This window comes from Cannabis sativa, chromosome 2, assembly GCF_029168945.1.
Source record: "Cannabis sativa cultivar Pink pepper isolate KNU-18-1 chromosome 2, ASM2916894v1, whole genome shotgun sequence".
NCBI lineage: Eukaryota > Viridiplantae > Streptophyta > Magnoliopsida > Rosales > Cannabaceae > Cannabis > Cannabis sativa.
Genome location: NC_083602.1, coordinates 91,789,330 through 91,806,256, shown reverse-complemented (window position 1 = coordinate 91,806,256; position 16,927 = coordinate 91,789,330). Strand labels below are relative to the sequence as shown.

At 33.8% G+C, this 16,927-nt stretch overlaps 2 protein-coding genes across 4 annotated transcripts; one reads left to right on the top strand and one right to left on the bottom strand.

The window, feature by feature from the left end:
* The first annotated feature begins 1,559 nt into the window (after positions 1-1,559).
* On the top strand, positions 1,560-12,261 carry LOC115719280 (uncharacterized). Its single transcript, XM_030648255.2, has 16 exons — positions 1,560-2,007; positions 3,392-3,776; positions 3,855-3,929; positions 4,033-4,095; positions 4,599-4,808; positions 4,977-5,558; positions 5,654-6,418; positions 6,701-6,976; positions 7,366-7,634; positions 7,905-8,307; positions 8,417-8,716; positions 9,302-10,085; positions 10,183-10,241; positions 10,424-10,852; positions 11,544-11,582; positions 11,765-12,261. Exons 1-16 carry the CDS (start codon positions 1,595-1,597, stop codon positions 11,957-11,959), a joined length of 5,247 nt encoding a protein of 1,748 aa, XP_030504115.2. The 5' UTR covers positions 1,560-1,594; the 3' UTR covers positions 11,960-12,261.
* Positions 12,262-13,303: 1,042 nt separating this feature from the next.
* LOC115719281 (large ribosomal subunit protein uL3y) lies at positions 13,304-16,563 on the bottom strand. Of its 3 annotated transcripts, none has more exons than XM_030648256.2 (6): positions 16,407-16,563; positions 15,338-15,430; positions 14,928-15,038; positions 14,369-14,673; positions 13,856-14,265; positions 13,304-13,762 (listed from the first exon to the last, which is right to left on the bottom strand). In XM_030648256.2, the coding sequence occupies exons 2-6, from the start codon at positions 15,420-15,422 to the stop codon at positions 13,501-13,503; spliced, it is 1,173 nt and encodes a 390-aa protein (XP_030504116.2). In that variant the 5' UTR covers positions 15,423-15,430; positions 16,407-16,563; the 3' UTR covers positions 13,304-13,500. The 3 variants fall into 3 exon arrangements, with proteins under 3 accessions (XP_030504116.2, XP_030504118.2, XP_030504117.2); XM_030648258.2 differs by having other exon boundaries at positions 15,338-15,427; positions 16,407-16,515; XM_030648257.2 differs by having other exon boundaries at positions 15,338-15,435; positions 16,407-16,508.
* Between the last annotated feature and the right edge of the window lie 364 nt (positions 16,564-16,927).

Sequence of the window (16,927 nt, the reverse complement as noted above, 5' to 3'; positions counted from 1 at the left end):
GAAATGTGAACTCTTTTTTTTCAAATAAAGAGGAAAAATTAAGCTAAATGGAGAATATGGGAGGAAGACATTAGAAAGAATGGTGGTTTTTAGAGAGAGAAGGTTATGAAAGTGAAAGGGAAGAGAAGAGAAATGAGTTTTTGAGCTTCGACGGAGCTAAATAAGTCCTAGTTATTAGCTAATAATCGAAGCCTAAAGTGCTAATAATCTTTTTTTTTTTCCTTTGATTTCTCATTCAATTTTATTGAACGTTCAATTTTTGTTGAACACTAATCTAAACGTGATTAAATAAGCTATAATTTTCTCTAAAAAAAAAGCTATAATTTTCTTTTTGATTAATTAAAAATATCACAACACAAATTGTCACATTTCTTTAATGAAAATAAGAGTAAAAAACAGTATAAGTACTCAACGTCTTAAGTTTGTAAACAACACAAATTCAATGTTTATTTTTAGCGGCATGAGTACCTAATGCATGTAAAATTATAATTTTCTTTTAGTTTTATCAGTAAAAATTTTATTTTAAATTTATTAAAATAACATTTAGAAGTCACGAATACTATATGTTTCTGTTGTAAGGTGATCGAATATCCTTATATGCAGGATGATCAATCGTAGCTGGACAAGTATTTGGGATAGGATTGAGAATTAGAGGAACATGATCAGTTCAAACTTAAGTATCTGTAGAAATTTGAGATTGCGGCGGAACTAGAGGTGCATCGATTACTGGAGGATCATTATCAGTGGTGGTAGCTAAAGTGGTGGCTCGAGTTCTCGCCATTGAAAGAATCTTAGAGCTGCAATTTGATTTCTTGAAGCTTTAATTGTATGCGTCTGATATCATATTAGTTTCAGAGAGAGAAAAATTTATTGATTCGAGAAATTGACAATATATAATGGCTCTTTATATATAGAGCTTGAAAAAGAGTTGTTTGAGTACAACAACTTATAACAAAAATATAACTAGACTCAATGATCTATATTTTGTGTTATATTAGTTACTTATACCGCTAAAAATAAATATTGATTTTACATCACTTATAAATTTGAAATTTTAGATACTTATCCACGATTTACTCTAAAAGATAGGATAATTACGTAAAACACTAACTTTTGTAAAATTTCACTTTCTTACGTACAAAGTTTTTTTTTTTTTAATATTTTTACGGTATTTTATAAAAACACAAAAAAATAAAAAAATTACATAAAAATAACAAAAAAACGATATCAAAATAACATAAAAAATAATATACAAATAATAAAATAAACAACAAAATAATAAGTATACAACTTAAAAATACATAAAAAAACCGTAAAAATATTGAAAGTTTTATACGAATTGTATTTTTGTAATTTTTTTTGTTATTTTTTTTTTATATATTTTTTTAAAATTTAAGTTATTTCATTAATTGCTATATAGATTTCAATGTAAATTTTGTAATAATAATAAAAAAAAAAAAATTAAAGTGTAAAAATAAAAAAAATTCTATTTTATTTTATTAAAATATTATATATATTTCTATTTTTCTTTTTAAATATAAAAGCTAATTTGATTTTGCTTAAACTCTTTCTTGATTTTCTCGGCGTGCATTGCATGCTCCGAGAGCTTCAACCTTCAATGGGTATGGAACCCATGATGATATCCATGGCGCTCGAAGAAATCTGCTCCCATGGCGAAGACGGAGTCACTCTTCCCACGCTCTTCTCAATCCTTACTTCTCCTCATTCCTCTGCATCATCTGGCCTCATCAACATCAAGCAAGCCTTATGGACCGCTCTTCTTACAATCCCCACTCTCCAATTTCATGCTGCTCATCACATTCAATCCGTCTTTACCTCTTCCGACCCCTCCATTCAGTCTTTCGAAGCAGCCGAAGCTATGAATTTGAAGATAGTCGCGAAACAACATCTTAGGGATAACTTTTTGGGTCTTTACAATGTCCAATCTTTCAATGCTTCGATTTCTCATCATCAACGCCGCACCTTACACCTCCTCGCCCTTGCCAGGTTTGATTTATTCTTAAATTGCTTATGAATTTGAAAAACTTAAATTTCTTGTATTCGTTGCAGTTTATTGATTATTGGTTGCTCAATCAACTTTGAATTTGTGTTTTGCTTAATGAATGAATGAAGTGAGCTAGTGTTTTGTAAAAATGGATGAGTTTTTTTATTAGCTAAAAATAGTTAGATATTACACAAGAAAATATACTTAATATTTAAAATGAAAAGTTTTAAGTAATTACACCTAATTAATATGGGGCATGAGAATTGGGCTCCAGTGTAATTATGTGGTCAGACATATTCGTAAAATTGTGTAATTATCTTCAATTCAACCAATTCTAATTTCTTCTTGGCTTTCCAAATACGTTCTAAAAGTTTTATTTGCAAAATAACCATGTTTGGTCACAGAAGTAATAAAAAATTATACTATGCGACTATAAAATGACTATTCAAATAGTGTAAAGTTAATGTTGTTAGTTTGCTAATTGAATATTTTCATGTTGTTAGTTTGGGAAATTTGTTAAGTGTTTAAGTGGTGAGGTGAGTGAAGTATTTGGTGATCATTTTTGTTAATTGGTGGTGTAATTGTGTTGGATGATTGATTTCTTTATTTCCACACAAGAATTTGACAAGTTAGGTGAATGATTTCTTAATGTAGTTAATTATTCGATTCTTAAATCCAAGATTGTATCTTTCTTATGCTTTGAAACTTAAATTTCTTGTCAATCAACTTTAAATTGGTGTTTGCTTAATGAATGGAGTGAGCAAGTGTTTAAGTGGTGAGGTGAGTTAAGTATTTGGTGATCATTTTTGTTCTGGATGATTATTGATTTCTTAGTTTCCACACAAGAATTTGACAAGCTACAATGAATGATGATCAATAATTGCTTGTACATGCACTAAGTTTCTATTCTATTTGATGTTGAACATGTCCATAAGTTAGAATGATGTTTTGTTTGTTATGCTTATGTGATACATTATTGTTCCCATTCAGCTCTCAAAACGAATTAGAAAATAGGCATTTTATCAATATCAAAGAAAGAGTTACAAAGTTCCCAACTTTTCGAGACAGTTTGGTATTCTCCGTAGAAAGTATTTCACTTTCTTTAACACAAATTCTTACTGATACCTCTAGGAATATAGGACTAGCCTTTATATAGACACAGCCACTAATTGAAAAGAATAAAAAATTTCTAACTAACTAGCAATACAACCAGCTGTATAGGAATTTAAACTGTACTAACTCTCTAACTGATTTGTTGTGTGAGCATATATTGAGGCCTAACATTATGGTTCATCATTTTCTATTGCACATGTGTGTGTGCGCATATACAAACAAATATGCAAAGTGATGCAAACGACTAATTTTGAGAATCATGTGCTCTTGTAGGGAAAATGGAATTACACAAAATCAACTTGGCAAAGAGCTTGGCGTTAAAGGAAAAAACTTATTCTATGTAATGAGGAGCCTTGAATGTCAAGGATTAATCGTGAGGCAATCTGCTGTTGTGAAGACACTAAAAGCTGGCGATGATGATGATGAAGGAGAGGCAATAAGAAGCATTCCAAGCGTGACAACCAATTTAGTCTACTTATCTCGCTACGCGAAGCATTTAGGCTCACAGCAAAAAATTGAGATCATTAAGGGGGAACCAAGTACTGAGAGCTTTGGTAGTAATGTAAATGATTTGGAAGGCAGAGAGGATGTTTTGGTAAAGGATTATCTTCCAGAAATGAAGGCAGTATGCGATAAACTTGAAAAAGCAACTGGCAAGGTCAGTCAACCTTGTTGGAATTTCTTAAGGAGCTTCTCTATTTTTCCTTTTCCTGACCATGACATTTTCTGTTGAAAGGTTCTTGTTGTTTCAGATATAAAGAAGGAGTTCAGGTATATTGGAACAAGGGCTCGTCATAGGGAGTGGAGGAAGGTAAATGATTAAGGATTTGATGTTATCATGCTAAAATTAAAAGTCTTCGCCTTACTTTTACTATGGCCTTTTCAGATATTCTAATCGCAATTTATGCTACCAGATACGTTCCAGGTTGATAGATGGCCATATTGTGGAGGAGTTTGATGCTAAAGTAAACGGGAAGGTATTTTTATGTTTCATTTACTATTTTTTCTTATAGTTACATACTAAGTGAATTCTCGAATAAAAATCAAAATTGCTGATTTTATTTGTAGTAAATTTGCATCCTAATTTGAATTCAGAATCCTTGTGTTACTGACTTAATACCAGTCTATAACTTTTCTCCCCCCTTTTCTTTGCACTTATATTTTTTTTTTATTATAAGCCATATAGCTGCTGCTTTAGATGTTGTATGTATGTAGATAAAATAACTTTCTGTTACATTGGAATTAATTGCTATTATATAACTTTTGATCTTTGAATATGTGATTAATTATTTTTATGCTCTTGGATGTTCACTCCATTCATTATAGTGTCTGCCTTTATAAATATATACATGTGATTATTTGAGTTATCAAAGTTCACTTTTTTTACCTTAATATATCTTTTGTTTTTTCAATAAAAAAGGGCCATTTAGTTAGTTATTTTTTAGGTCATGGCATGATTTTTCTTTCCTACTTTGGGCAGGTTGAACGTTGCCTGCGTTTACTGAAGAGTTTTGCTCCACAGAGTTTAGACCCCAAAACTCTTGAATGTGTAGATGATGATTTTAAGAAAGAACAGGTGAGGTTCGGGAAGAAATGTCAAGTCAATGACCAGCTTGTAGAACTCCCAATTGAGCATCAAATATATGATTTGATTGATGCTGCTGGTTCTCAGGGTTTGACTGTAATGGAGGTTGGTGCATTAGTGTATTGTGGTTGTTTTTATTTAACTTATTGTATTAGGTTTTTGGTTTTCTATAGGAGGCTTTTGTTACTACAGCTTTACCCTCTTTTTAAAGTTGCATATAAATGAGTGATGCGTTTCAACTGTTAATTCCATCAATGCATTTGTGACAAACAGGTTTGCAAGAGACTTGGGATTGACAATAAAAAGAACCACGATCGACTTGTCAGTATGTTCTCCAGATTTGGAATGGACTTGCAAGCAGAAACTCATAAAAAATGTATAGTATATCGAGTTTGGGCACCTGGGCGACACAATCTTCAATCATCTAATGCATTTCCTGGTGAACCAAGGTTACCAAATATGGTCAATGACAATAGAATGTCTAATGTAGATATTGCCAATTTAGATGCTCCTGAGAGGCCTATTGAGACCTATTCAGAGTATGGGCCTTCAATTTCGAAAGAGCATATTTCTAGCCCTGAAAAAGTGACAAGTTTTGATGCATCCAGCAGCTCCCTTCAGGATGCCACTGAATCTAATCTTCTTTGTAATGATTCTAAAGTGATACGCATTGAGTCGAAAGAGACCTTTTCTGACACTGGGCTTGACTTGGTGAACATGGAAACAAGTTTAGCTTCATCTGAAACTTCCATTGCATTGAAGCCGCTCAGCTCGAAATCAAATCAGAGATATCCCGGTCGACCGTTCACTGTGGAGAATGCATGGAGGAAGAAAATTGTACTTGAACGGTTACAGGTCTCTTCATTGAACCGAAAATTTTCACTTGAAAATAACTGTGTTTCTTTGTTTATATAATTAATATATATGTATATATTTGTTTTCTTATCCAGAATGAGAAGTTCATCCTAATAAGTGAGCTTCGTAAGTGGATAAGGAGTCTTGAAAAAGATAAAGGTAGCACAACTGATGGAAAAACTATAAATAGTCTTCTAAATGAACTTCAAAAAGATAAGCTCTGCAAGTGCATAGATATCAAGGTTCCTTTTATCACAAATTGTAGCAGTAATCGCATTACTAAGGTGGTCTTGCACCCGGAGCTGGATGTTAAAAGCTTGTCTCCTGAACTAGTGTCTAATATTCACGATCAATTGAGATCCTTTGAGATTCAAAGTCGTGGCCAGTGCTCTTCTCGACCGAAGAACAGTAAATCTGTTCCTGTATTGAATGATGTCCAAAGGACTCAGAAACTTGCCAGTTCAGATAACAGACCCACTAGATCAGAAGCTATGCGTGCTAATGGTTTCATTTTGGCAAAAATGATTCGTGCAAAGTTGCTGCATTGTTTTTTCTGGGATCACCTCTATGGATCTCAAGGTTCCAATGATGTTTTATTATCCGAAAAAGATGCGTACAAGCTCCAGAATCCTTACAGCTGCAGCAAAGTGTTTTCTCTTGAAGCAACAATGAAGGCAATTCCCATTGAGCTTTTCTTACAAGTTGTAGGATCTACCGAAAACATTGAAAATATGATTGAGAAGCGCAAGAGAGAGTTGTGTCTCTCTGATCTTACTGCTGAGGAGTACAAGTCTTTGATGGATTCTCATTCAACTAAAAAAAGGCTTTCATCGGTCATCGATATCTTGCGAAGGTTAAAGGTATTGTTGGTTGGTTAGAACATAGGTTTTTTCATCTCATCCATCATTCGTAACGTTCTTGAATGTTTTACTAGTTTATCAATATTTGTATATAGATTATAATATTTGTACACTTAAAGTTCGATTCCCAGCCCTACGAACTAAGCTTTGCTTCATCAACTAACTCCACATTTTTTTCTTCCGAAAAGCTTGTCCCGCTTACTTTTGCATCCTTGAAATTTCATTATTTAGTTTTTATGTTTTATATTCCACTATCTTGCTTAATACTAATTGTTAATGTAGTTGATTCGATTAATAAATGAGGAACATCCAGAAGATGGATCCAATGTCTTAGTTGATGCATTTGAGCTTAAGCCTTACATTGAGGAGCCAATCTCAAAAGACACGATTACGTTGAGGAGTTTTAGACCTTCTGATCTCCGTCCACGAGTCAGACATGACTTTGTCCTCTCAAATAGAAAAGCTGTTGATGAGTATTGGAAAACTTTAGAAGATTGCTATGCTGCTGCAGATCCAAGAGCTGGTTTACATGCATTCCCTGGATCTGCTGTTAATGAGGTATGCATGTATGGAAGTGATTTTTTTCTTTCTTACTTGAAAAGTTTGTGTATTGAATTTTTTTTATTTGATCTAATTACAATGAATAAATAGAAAAAGTATACAACTAATTAATGAAGTTATCCATTTATCCTACATTTTATTCCACGGCCAATTTTGTACACAATTAGGGAAAGATTAAAATGTTTATGTCAAGAAGGAAAGGACTATTCACTCAAAAAAAAAAAAAAGAAGGAAAGGACTAAAACTGGATAGAAGAACATGATCGTAAATAAATGGTGTCCTCACTCTATTGCAACTTAAGTTCTCATCAAAGGGACTTGCCTTGTCCTTTGCATAGCTTCTAGTTTTTTCTTCAATAATAATTTTCTTTTTCCATACCTTTGCAGGTATACCGTTCCCAATCGTGGGCTTCTGGTCGAGTTACGTCATCGGGTCAGCCTGCCAAGAACTTGAAGCGTGTGATGAAGGATGATCAAATTCCTATTGAAAGATCTAATGGAAGGTCAGTGAAAGTGAGGAAAGTTGACAGGGTAGCTGGAGAGTTTGATGAGGAAAGCTTTCTGGATGATGAAAATCACATGAACATTAGGGAAGACATTTTGAAGATGAAGGCATCACCACAAAAAAGGTTCTCATGGACTGACGAAGCTGATAGGTAAATCATATTACGAGATATTACTATAGACTTGAGAATTATTTAGCAGAGTTATCAGACGAGTCATTTTAAAAACATGGGGACATTATGTGAACTTCCAACCCTGAATTTTAATTTTAATACCACTCAGCAATAATTATAATAAAAAAAAATGGCGAGAACTACACATAAATAATGGGTAAACTTGTGATAAGCAATATATTTGTCTAAGAAGAAATTAAATGTGTTCTATTGTCATTTCATTTTCTTCTACACATTTTTTTCTTTCAGGCAATTGGTGATCCAATATGCTAGACACCGTGCTGCACTTGGAGCAAAATATTACCGTGCATCTTGGGGATCAATTCCTGATCTTCCAGCACCTCCAAGTACCTGCCGTAGAAGAATGGCAATACTCAGACATGATGACAATTTCAGAAAAGCTGTAATGAAGCTTTGTAACATCCTCAGTGAACGGTATGTGCTACTTGGAAAAGATGAAGGTTCGTCGGGTAAAGTTATCGATAAAAATGAACATGCTAAGGAAGAGGGCTGGGATGATTTCAATATCAGTAGTCTAAAAACTGCTCTTGATGGGGTTCTTCGTTGCAAGATGGTTAAACTTGGGGATTCAAAAAGAGTTGGATCTACATATGAGGAGCGGTCAGATATAAAGATGAATGCCAAGAAACATGTTAACATGCAATCTCTTACACTTAATATTTTATATTTGTTGTTTGAAATAAAATGGTATTTGAGTAGACAGCATTGTCTTCTATAACGTATAGTACTATTCCTTGTAGGATTTTCCGGAGTCAGAAAAAACTGATGCTACTACTCCTGAGGATGTCCAAAACCTTGGTGGAAAACTACAACAGAGTTCCATGCCAAGATTACAGGCTCAACACTCTGGGGAGGTTAAAGTCAGAAGACAAGTATACAAATCATTGGCTATATCTAATGCTGTAGAGCTGTTTAAGCTTATTTTTTTGAGTGCATCTAGTGCATCAGCGGTACCCAATATCTTGGCAAAAATTCTTCGCCGTTACTCTGAGCATGACCTTTTTGCAGCTTTTAACTACCTTAGAGAGAAGAGAGTTATGGTAACGATTGCTAAGCCTCCACTTATATTCTTGCTGTTCATTTCAAGTACTTGTTTTAAATAAAGGCTGATGAATCATGTAAATATATTTTAATTTTTGGTGATATTATTATAGTTTTTCTATATATTAGCAATTAGGACACCCTTTTATCCGGAGTAGCTGTCTATTATTTATAGTAGAAATTTTTCATTCCTAAAGCTTGAGCTATCTTGCCTTGAACAGTTTTGATGGTACTGACTAGTGGGTTCATTTTCTTATGTAAGAAAATAGTATTTTCAAATGATTCTTAATGGGATTAGCAGAACAGTGAGATCAGAATTTAGCTTTGATGTCTATCTATATGTTGTCTTCTTTATGTCAAGAATATGTGCATTTTGGTTTCGTCTCTTCACATGGTTTAGCTGGTTACAATACTAATATCGTGATAATTTTGGTATTATTATCATTCTTGTGCTATTAAATTCATTTTAAGTGTTTGTCTTATTGATTTTGGTTTATCTTATTTATAATTGTCACTTTAAAAATATGTTTTCTTAGGAAATGCATTTCTTTTTCCCTGAATGAATTTTCTGTAATATTTGGCAGGTTGGTGGTAGTGGTAATCAACCTTTTTCACTGTCGCAACAGTTCATGGGTAATGTTTTTAAGTCATCATTTCCAGCTGATTCAGGCACACGAGCTTCAAACTTTGCCAACTGGCTTTGCGAAATAGAGAAAGATCTTACAGAAGGAGGAATTGATCTCCCTGCAGATTTGCAGTGTGGGGATATTTTTCATTTGTTTGCTTTAGTTTCTTCGGGTCAATTGTCGCTTTCTCCACGCTTGCCAGATGAAGGTGTTGGCGAGGTTGAGGATACAAGAAGCTTGAAACGAAAAATTGTTAATAATGACTTTTCTGATGGTGATAAAGCTAAGAAACTAAAATCCTTGGTGACAGCAGAAGGTGAAATTATTTCTCGCCGAGAGAAAGGTTTCCCTGGCATAATGATATCGATTAACCGGGCAGAATTTTCTACAGCTGATATTGTAGATTTGTTCAGAGCACCGGATACTTGTTCTGTTGAACCACAACGTATGGATGGAAATAATGTATGTGTCACTACTTCAGATCCGACAAGTTTATCTGATTCTGACCAAGTAAAGGAAATCCTTAATTCAGAAGGCGATACCTCTGTAATAAAGAACACGAATGAGTCACCTTGGATAGCTATGGCAGGCTATGCTCAAAGTTTGCTTCCCGAACATGCTGATCTTGGAAGCTCTAGTTCTATTAATCCTGATCTCATTAAGGCTGTTTATGCTGGCATTCGAAAGGCTGGTGACCAAGGTTTGAGCATGGATGAAATTTCTGAAGTCATAACTATGCCAGGTATGGATGCATGCTAGGATTTTCAAAATTTGATGTATGCCATGTGCCTGACAGAGAGATGGTAATCATGATTCACTTCTGTATTGTTCTCTTTCAGGTGAGAAGATCACCGAGCTTATCATTTCTGTGCTCGAATCTTTTGGTCGTGTTATGAAGGTCAGTTTTAGAAAATAAATGAACCTAAAGTACGGCTATGTAACTGTTATGATTTTGCCTATGTCAAAACTGTTTTTACATTACAACAGAATCACAATACTACCATAAAAATAGGCTTTTCTATCTCATGTCTAATAAAAAAACTAGATTTAATTAGTGTTTTATTTGTGTTCCCTACTCAGGTTAACGCATTCAACTCCGTACGTGTTGTTGATGCTTTGTATCGTTCCAAGTACTTTTTAACATCAACAGCTGTTAAGTGTCAAGATCTCAAAGATTGTTCTGCGGTTAAGACCGTAAAAGGCGATAGCAGTCATGATTTCGTTGCCCCTCATACACAGCAGGAATCCATCGTGAATAATGATGATATACACAAAGTCTCTATCCTTAATTTTTCTGAAGAAATTCCCAACTCAATTAACGAAAATCAAGCGAGTGATCTTTCATCTGAAGGGGATGAAGAAGTTAAAACCTGTATTGTTTCTTCTAGTGAATTATGCATGCCAATATTACCATGGATAAACGGAGATGGAACAATCAATACGGTGGTCTACAACGGACTAAGAAGACGTGTCATTGGAATAGCCATGCAAAATCCAGGGATATTGGAGGTATTCACTTATCCTATTCTGTTATTGTTTTAGAAATGTTAACGGAAACAAACTAAAAGATTCCATTTTAGACTAACAATGCCATTCGAAGGGTGTGAATGTTGACAACTAAAATCAAGTTAGGTACTTCACACAAATATGCTCTGTATCTGTAAGCTAAATTCAAGCCTAGAAATTTAGTCATAATAAGAAACCCAAAGCAAGTGTGCCGAGTTAGATTTAAATTCAACACTCCCGCTTACCTTTTGGTTTGGAAAATAGGCGTTGGAGTAGGCAATGTTATTTGGACAAGGTGTTTGGTGTAAGGGTTTTAGTTAAGAGAGTTTGACATTAAAGGAATCTCAAACTCTTTATTGAGATTACCCCCGAAATAAACTTAAAAAGGTAACCCGCTTAAACACAAGCCCTCCACTAAAATCATACCACACAGATTTGGTTTTACACTCTCATTTCCAAGAACTCAAATCCCCATAACCAAACACTCCATTAGTGTCATGCATTGGAAGTGTATCCCTATTGTGTTACTGTTATTTCTCTGGAAAGCTTTAGTTGTTTCCATTGATTTCTTTCCCCATTGTTAATGACTCGAATTTGTTGCTTTTAAAAGAATTTTTGTTCGGAGTTTTTTACATCGAAGCAGAACAATTTACTTTCTACTCACTTGTTCTTAATTTCTTGTTTTTTGTGTTAGGATGAAATTATCAATCGGATTGATGTTTTGAATCCCCAGGTATGCCATCATTCCAATTTTGTTTACTAAAATTTCTCTTCAATTCAAGAACTCAAAATAGATAATAAATAGTTTGCTAATTTCACAATTCAGTTACCTGAAAGACCAATATGATATCCATATCTATATATATGTTCTAAAATATCCATGCTAATATGCGAGTTCCGAATGATCTATTGCAGAGCTGTAGAAAATTATTAGAGCTGATGATTTTGGATAAACATCTTAATGTAAGGAAGATGCATCAAACTACATACAATGCTACACCTCCAACAATCTTGGGGACCCTTTTCAGAAGCAGCAGCAGCTTTAGCAAGCCAAACTTGGTTTATCGTAACCATTATTTCGCAAATCCCACGAGTACTTGCTTACTGTAACTAACTAACTAGGGATGTCAAAACGGGTCAGCGAAACTTGTTACCGAAGTGCTTCTAAACTCAATGGTATTATTTTTCTTAAAAGTATAACATTGATTTGGTTTTGTTGTACAGAATGAGAGAGATGTTATTATGTATAGGACTTGTGGGCTAAGTAAGTTAAGTACATGATTTAACATATAAAGTAGTTTAGTAATTTTTGTATAGTTTTAATTAAGCTATCCATTTGTGTATCTTGAACTAATTAATTAACCTCAAATTCTAAAATATCTAATTAAAAAGCAAACACCATTCTTTCTCAACTTATATATATATCTTACTAATTAAGTTTTCAGATCTTTCTCTTCTCCACCAAAGACTGGAATAAGGCCAACAATTTCCAATTTAGAGAAGCATCAACTTCCAATGCCTTGATGAGGACTTGGCAGTTGGAGAAGACACAGACCTCAGCCCACGCAAATCTCTTGCACAATCCATTCCCACTGCCAACAACAATCCATGGACTTCAGCTTCCAGTGTAGAAGAGACTTCTGCAATTTTGGATGCACAGCATTAATAAAGCGGCCCTCCTAGTTTAGGACTAAAGAGACTGCAAAAGCGCGTTTAATTGAGGTAATGAAGTGAAATGAAATGAAAATATTGTGTTCAAAACTCAAAAGCATTAAGGTTTCTTCTTCTATTTTGGTTCTTTTCAACTTATAATGCTTATTGATTTGTGAATATGGGACCCAATTAAGAGTACCACTACTATTTTTCTTTTCATTACAAGTACAAAGCCAAAGCAAACTAGTCGATTATCATATAGTTCTGTATTCAATGCTCTTAATAAAAGCATCAATAAAAAAAGAGAACACAACAATAATCAAAAGTGTCACTAGTCCTTCCTTCTATACAGTTTTCTTTCTCTTTAAAAGCAGTTCAAATCTCAAAGAGCATTTCAAATTTCAAATCTAGGGATTGTTAAGAGGTATTGAGCCCCTTCACAATCCATTCCATATCAAGGTATTACAAACATTCAAATTGCACACTTCACACACAATTGCACGTATAAATATTTAACCATTTAAATTACTCATTTACTTGTGTGGTTAATTTAGAAGTAAAAGTTTGGAGACCTTTGAATTTTATAGTGTCAGCAAAATAATTGAAGACTAGAGTTGAGTGAACAGGTAAAGTTACAAAAAATTTCAAAAATTATTTTCTTTTTAAAATGATTTATATTATAATTTAGAAACAGTGTAATAAAGATACTAAAAAACAAGAAATCAACATACAATCTTATATTATCTGAAAAATCAATTTAAGAAAAAGTATTTCCAAATGAATCTGCTGCCCATTACCAAATTAGAAAAAAGAAAAATTAAAAAATTGGTAATTTGAGATAAACAACCAAACAAAGTAGTAAAGAATAGCCAACCAATTTGACAAGACAAAGCAGAAATATAAAGAAAATTTCAAGGACATCAAAATCTTAACACTTCTAAGATTAAACAAAGTTAACTCTTTCTAATTGCTCAAAAGAAGAAAAAAAAAACAAAAATTTAGACAGCCTTAGCGCGTCCATAGAACCTAGCCTTCTCCTCGATAGTCTGGAAGCGACCATGGCCATCTTTCGACGATGTGTCGATGAACTTGAGCTTAATCTCTTCCATGGCAACCCTAGATGTCTGTTTCAATAGTGATTGTCTCAGTGTCACAACACGCTTCTTCGGTCCTACACAACATCCCTTAATCATAATGTAATCGTCCTTCACGATACCATAATGGGCGAATCCTCCCATCGGGGTGATATCCTTCTCGGTCCTGATCATAGCAAAGCAGAAAACCATGAATTATATGACAAACGACAACAAAAGTGTGCTTATGGAAAGAACGTAGAAATGCAAAGCAACAAACCTGTCAAACTCGGTCATTGCAGAGTGAGACTCTTGTCCAGCCTTTCCAAGCTTATAAATTTTCTTGTTCATCTCTGTGCGGTGATGGTAACCATTTTGTCCAGCTCGGGCAACTGTGAATGAAACTCTAGCAGGATGCCATGCACCAATACATGCTACCTTACGAAGCCCACGATGAGTCTTGCGAGGAAGACGAGTGACACCCCAACGAGTCACCACACCTTCATATCCCTTACCTTTGGTCACACCAATGATGTCAATCATCTCATCCTTCTGGAAAACTGCATCGATAGGGATTTGCTTCTCGAAGAAACTGTAAGCAAAGTCCACTTTTTTAGCAACATCTCCACCGTTCACCTGAATTTCCATCAGATGCGCTTTCTTTTGCTTCAAGCCCTTCATTTTTCTAATCTACAAAATGAGAACAAATTGAATTGATTACATCAGTGCTCAACCGAAGGAACGGAAGTACAATTATATCTTAATGAAAATGTATCAACGCAAAATCAAATACCTGGGTATGAGCCAAAACTCGGATCACAGTACAATATTTCTTCAACTTCTCCAATCGAGCCTGGATTTCCTTTTTACCATCTTCAGTTTCATACTTCTTTGAGTATTTGAAGAAAGCCTTCTTCTTAGACTTGCACCAATTCTTGTAAAACCTCCTCTTCACCTCTTCACTTAAATGTTGGGCCCAAACAGTATCCAAACTGCGAAGACCACGAGGTGTCTTGATATAGCCGACAACTCCCACAACAACCAATGGTGGTGTTTCGATAATTGTCACTGCCTCACATGTCTCCTTCTTGTGGAGTTCTATACCATAAAAACAGATAAGATTAATGCCATATAAGCATATAATGGTCAAACTATAATATATACTAACAGATCAAAAATTGAAAACAAGAACATTGTTTAGAGAAAAAAAAACCAGGTATAATATAAAGGATAAATTGAATTGACAACACTTGGTATATATTTTCGGAAAACTTGTTATAACCGCACTAGCATGTGTTTCTGTTCACAAATTTTATGTAAAAAACAATGGATTTTAAATGAAGAAAACCTACTTGATCCTGGTTTCTCAACTTCTCTGACAATGTGAGTCATCCCAGCCTTGTATCCAAGGAAAGCAGTAAATTTGCATGGCTTTGTTGGGTCATCTTTTGCAAAAGCCTTCACTGCAAGCATAACTCAAAAAGATCAACACTTTTACAGAAAATCAAAACAGACTTGCAAAATTACAAGCATGTCGATGATAAATTGACTAAAATAGCACAAACTAACATTTTAACTCTACAAAACATAACAAACTTCTTAAAGACAGCAATTAAATCAAAGAGATCTCGCAAAGAATTAAAATTATTACATAAAAATCAGATCATTAAAAACACAGAACCTATTCAAAACAGTCAATAATTCAGCAAATATTCAAATGTAGACCATTATAATCAAATTAGTTACGTAAACTGAAAGAAACCTTTTCCCCTATGGCGAGCAGCTCTCTTTCGTGGGAGGAAACCAAGAGAACCATGTCTGGGGTGCTCAAACTTACGATGAGACATACTTCCTGCTAAACTTAACAAACAGTCAAAGCCTTAGTTGGTGACAATTAATAAAAAGAATACAATTCGATATTAAAAACAACAGCAAATCAACAATCAACAACCCTTTCAAAGGGAAAAAAAGAAGCAACATCACACAATATAACATGACATTTATCCCAGCTGGGGTTTGAATATCTGAACAATTACACAATGAACAAAACCACTTAAATTATAAACAAGCAGCACTAGTCTAGATTATAAAACATAAATCACATGTATAAAGACATTTACACATGATAAAAAATAGTATAACTAAAATATACAACAACCAATGCATACAATTAACCTGCAAACAAGGGCAATATAAATTAAACCCAACAGCTGTAACAGAATGATCCCCACAACCAAAGGCCTATGGTAATAATTTATACCAATTCTCAAGCTCATAAGTGTTTCTTTCCAAATACCCTCAAAAAGGGTTTATGGCAAACAGAGCCGCTTCGAGACTCCAGCCTTGATTATTAATAATATTTTTGGGGGAAATCATTCCAAACAGCATTTGGGAAATAACCACATTACCACATGTTTGACAAAATCAAATACAAAACAGAAAAAAAAAAACAACAACAATACCAAAACCTTGTTCAAAATACAAAATTTTCCATAAATACGAATCCAGATCTACAACACATATAAATCATGGCAAAAAAAAAATCATTTTATCTAAAAACCAAAACTTTAAATCAGGAAATGACACAGTTAGCAATTGACAACAATTGAAATTGAAATAACATAATTGAAAATCAAAAGCATTCACAATTAATAATCTCTATCTAAAAATCAAAACTTTAATCAGGAAATTACACAGTTAGCAATTAACAACAATTGAAATTGAAATAACATAATTGAAAATTAAAAGCATTCACAATTCATAATTTGTATCAAAAAAATTAAAACTTTGAAGCAGGAAATGATTAGTGAAACTTGATTATAAGCTGCTACCTCGAAATCGAATGAAATTAAACCCAAATAATATAAAAAATTTGGATAGAAGGAGGAAGATCACTGCGGCGACTCCTCTCAATTTCAGTGCTATAAGGAAGAAAGTGAAACCCTATTTGCTAGGTCTCACTTCTTATAAGGCTTTGTAATGTAATCAACGGCTACGATTAATTTTATCTGTCGTCATATCCGTCGGATTAATTGTTTGATTGACATGTCGTTATTATTTAACTGCCAATTAATCATGTCGTTTTCAGTAATAAAATACGACATGTCGTTTAAAATGTTTGTTTTTCATTAAAATTTTCCTGTCGTTTTTCACATGATATGTCGTTTTCATTTTCTTTACAGAACCCAATTAACTCTAAGTATTCTTAGCTAAGACATACATGAGCAAAAGTATTTACTTCTCTATGAGAAAGTTATTAAGCCTAACTTATCTGATAAATCTAGCTTGTTATTAAGATTGTTTGCACATTAACAACAATAAATAAATTGATATTGGAGTACCAACATTGTAA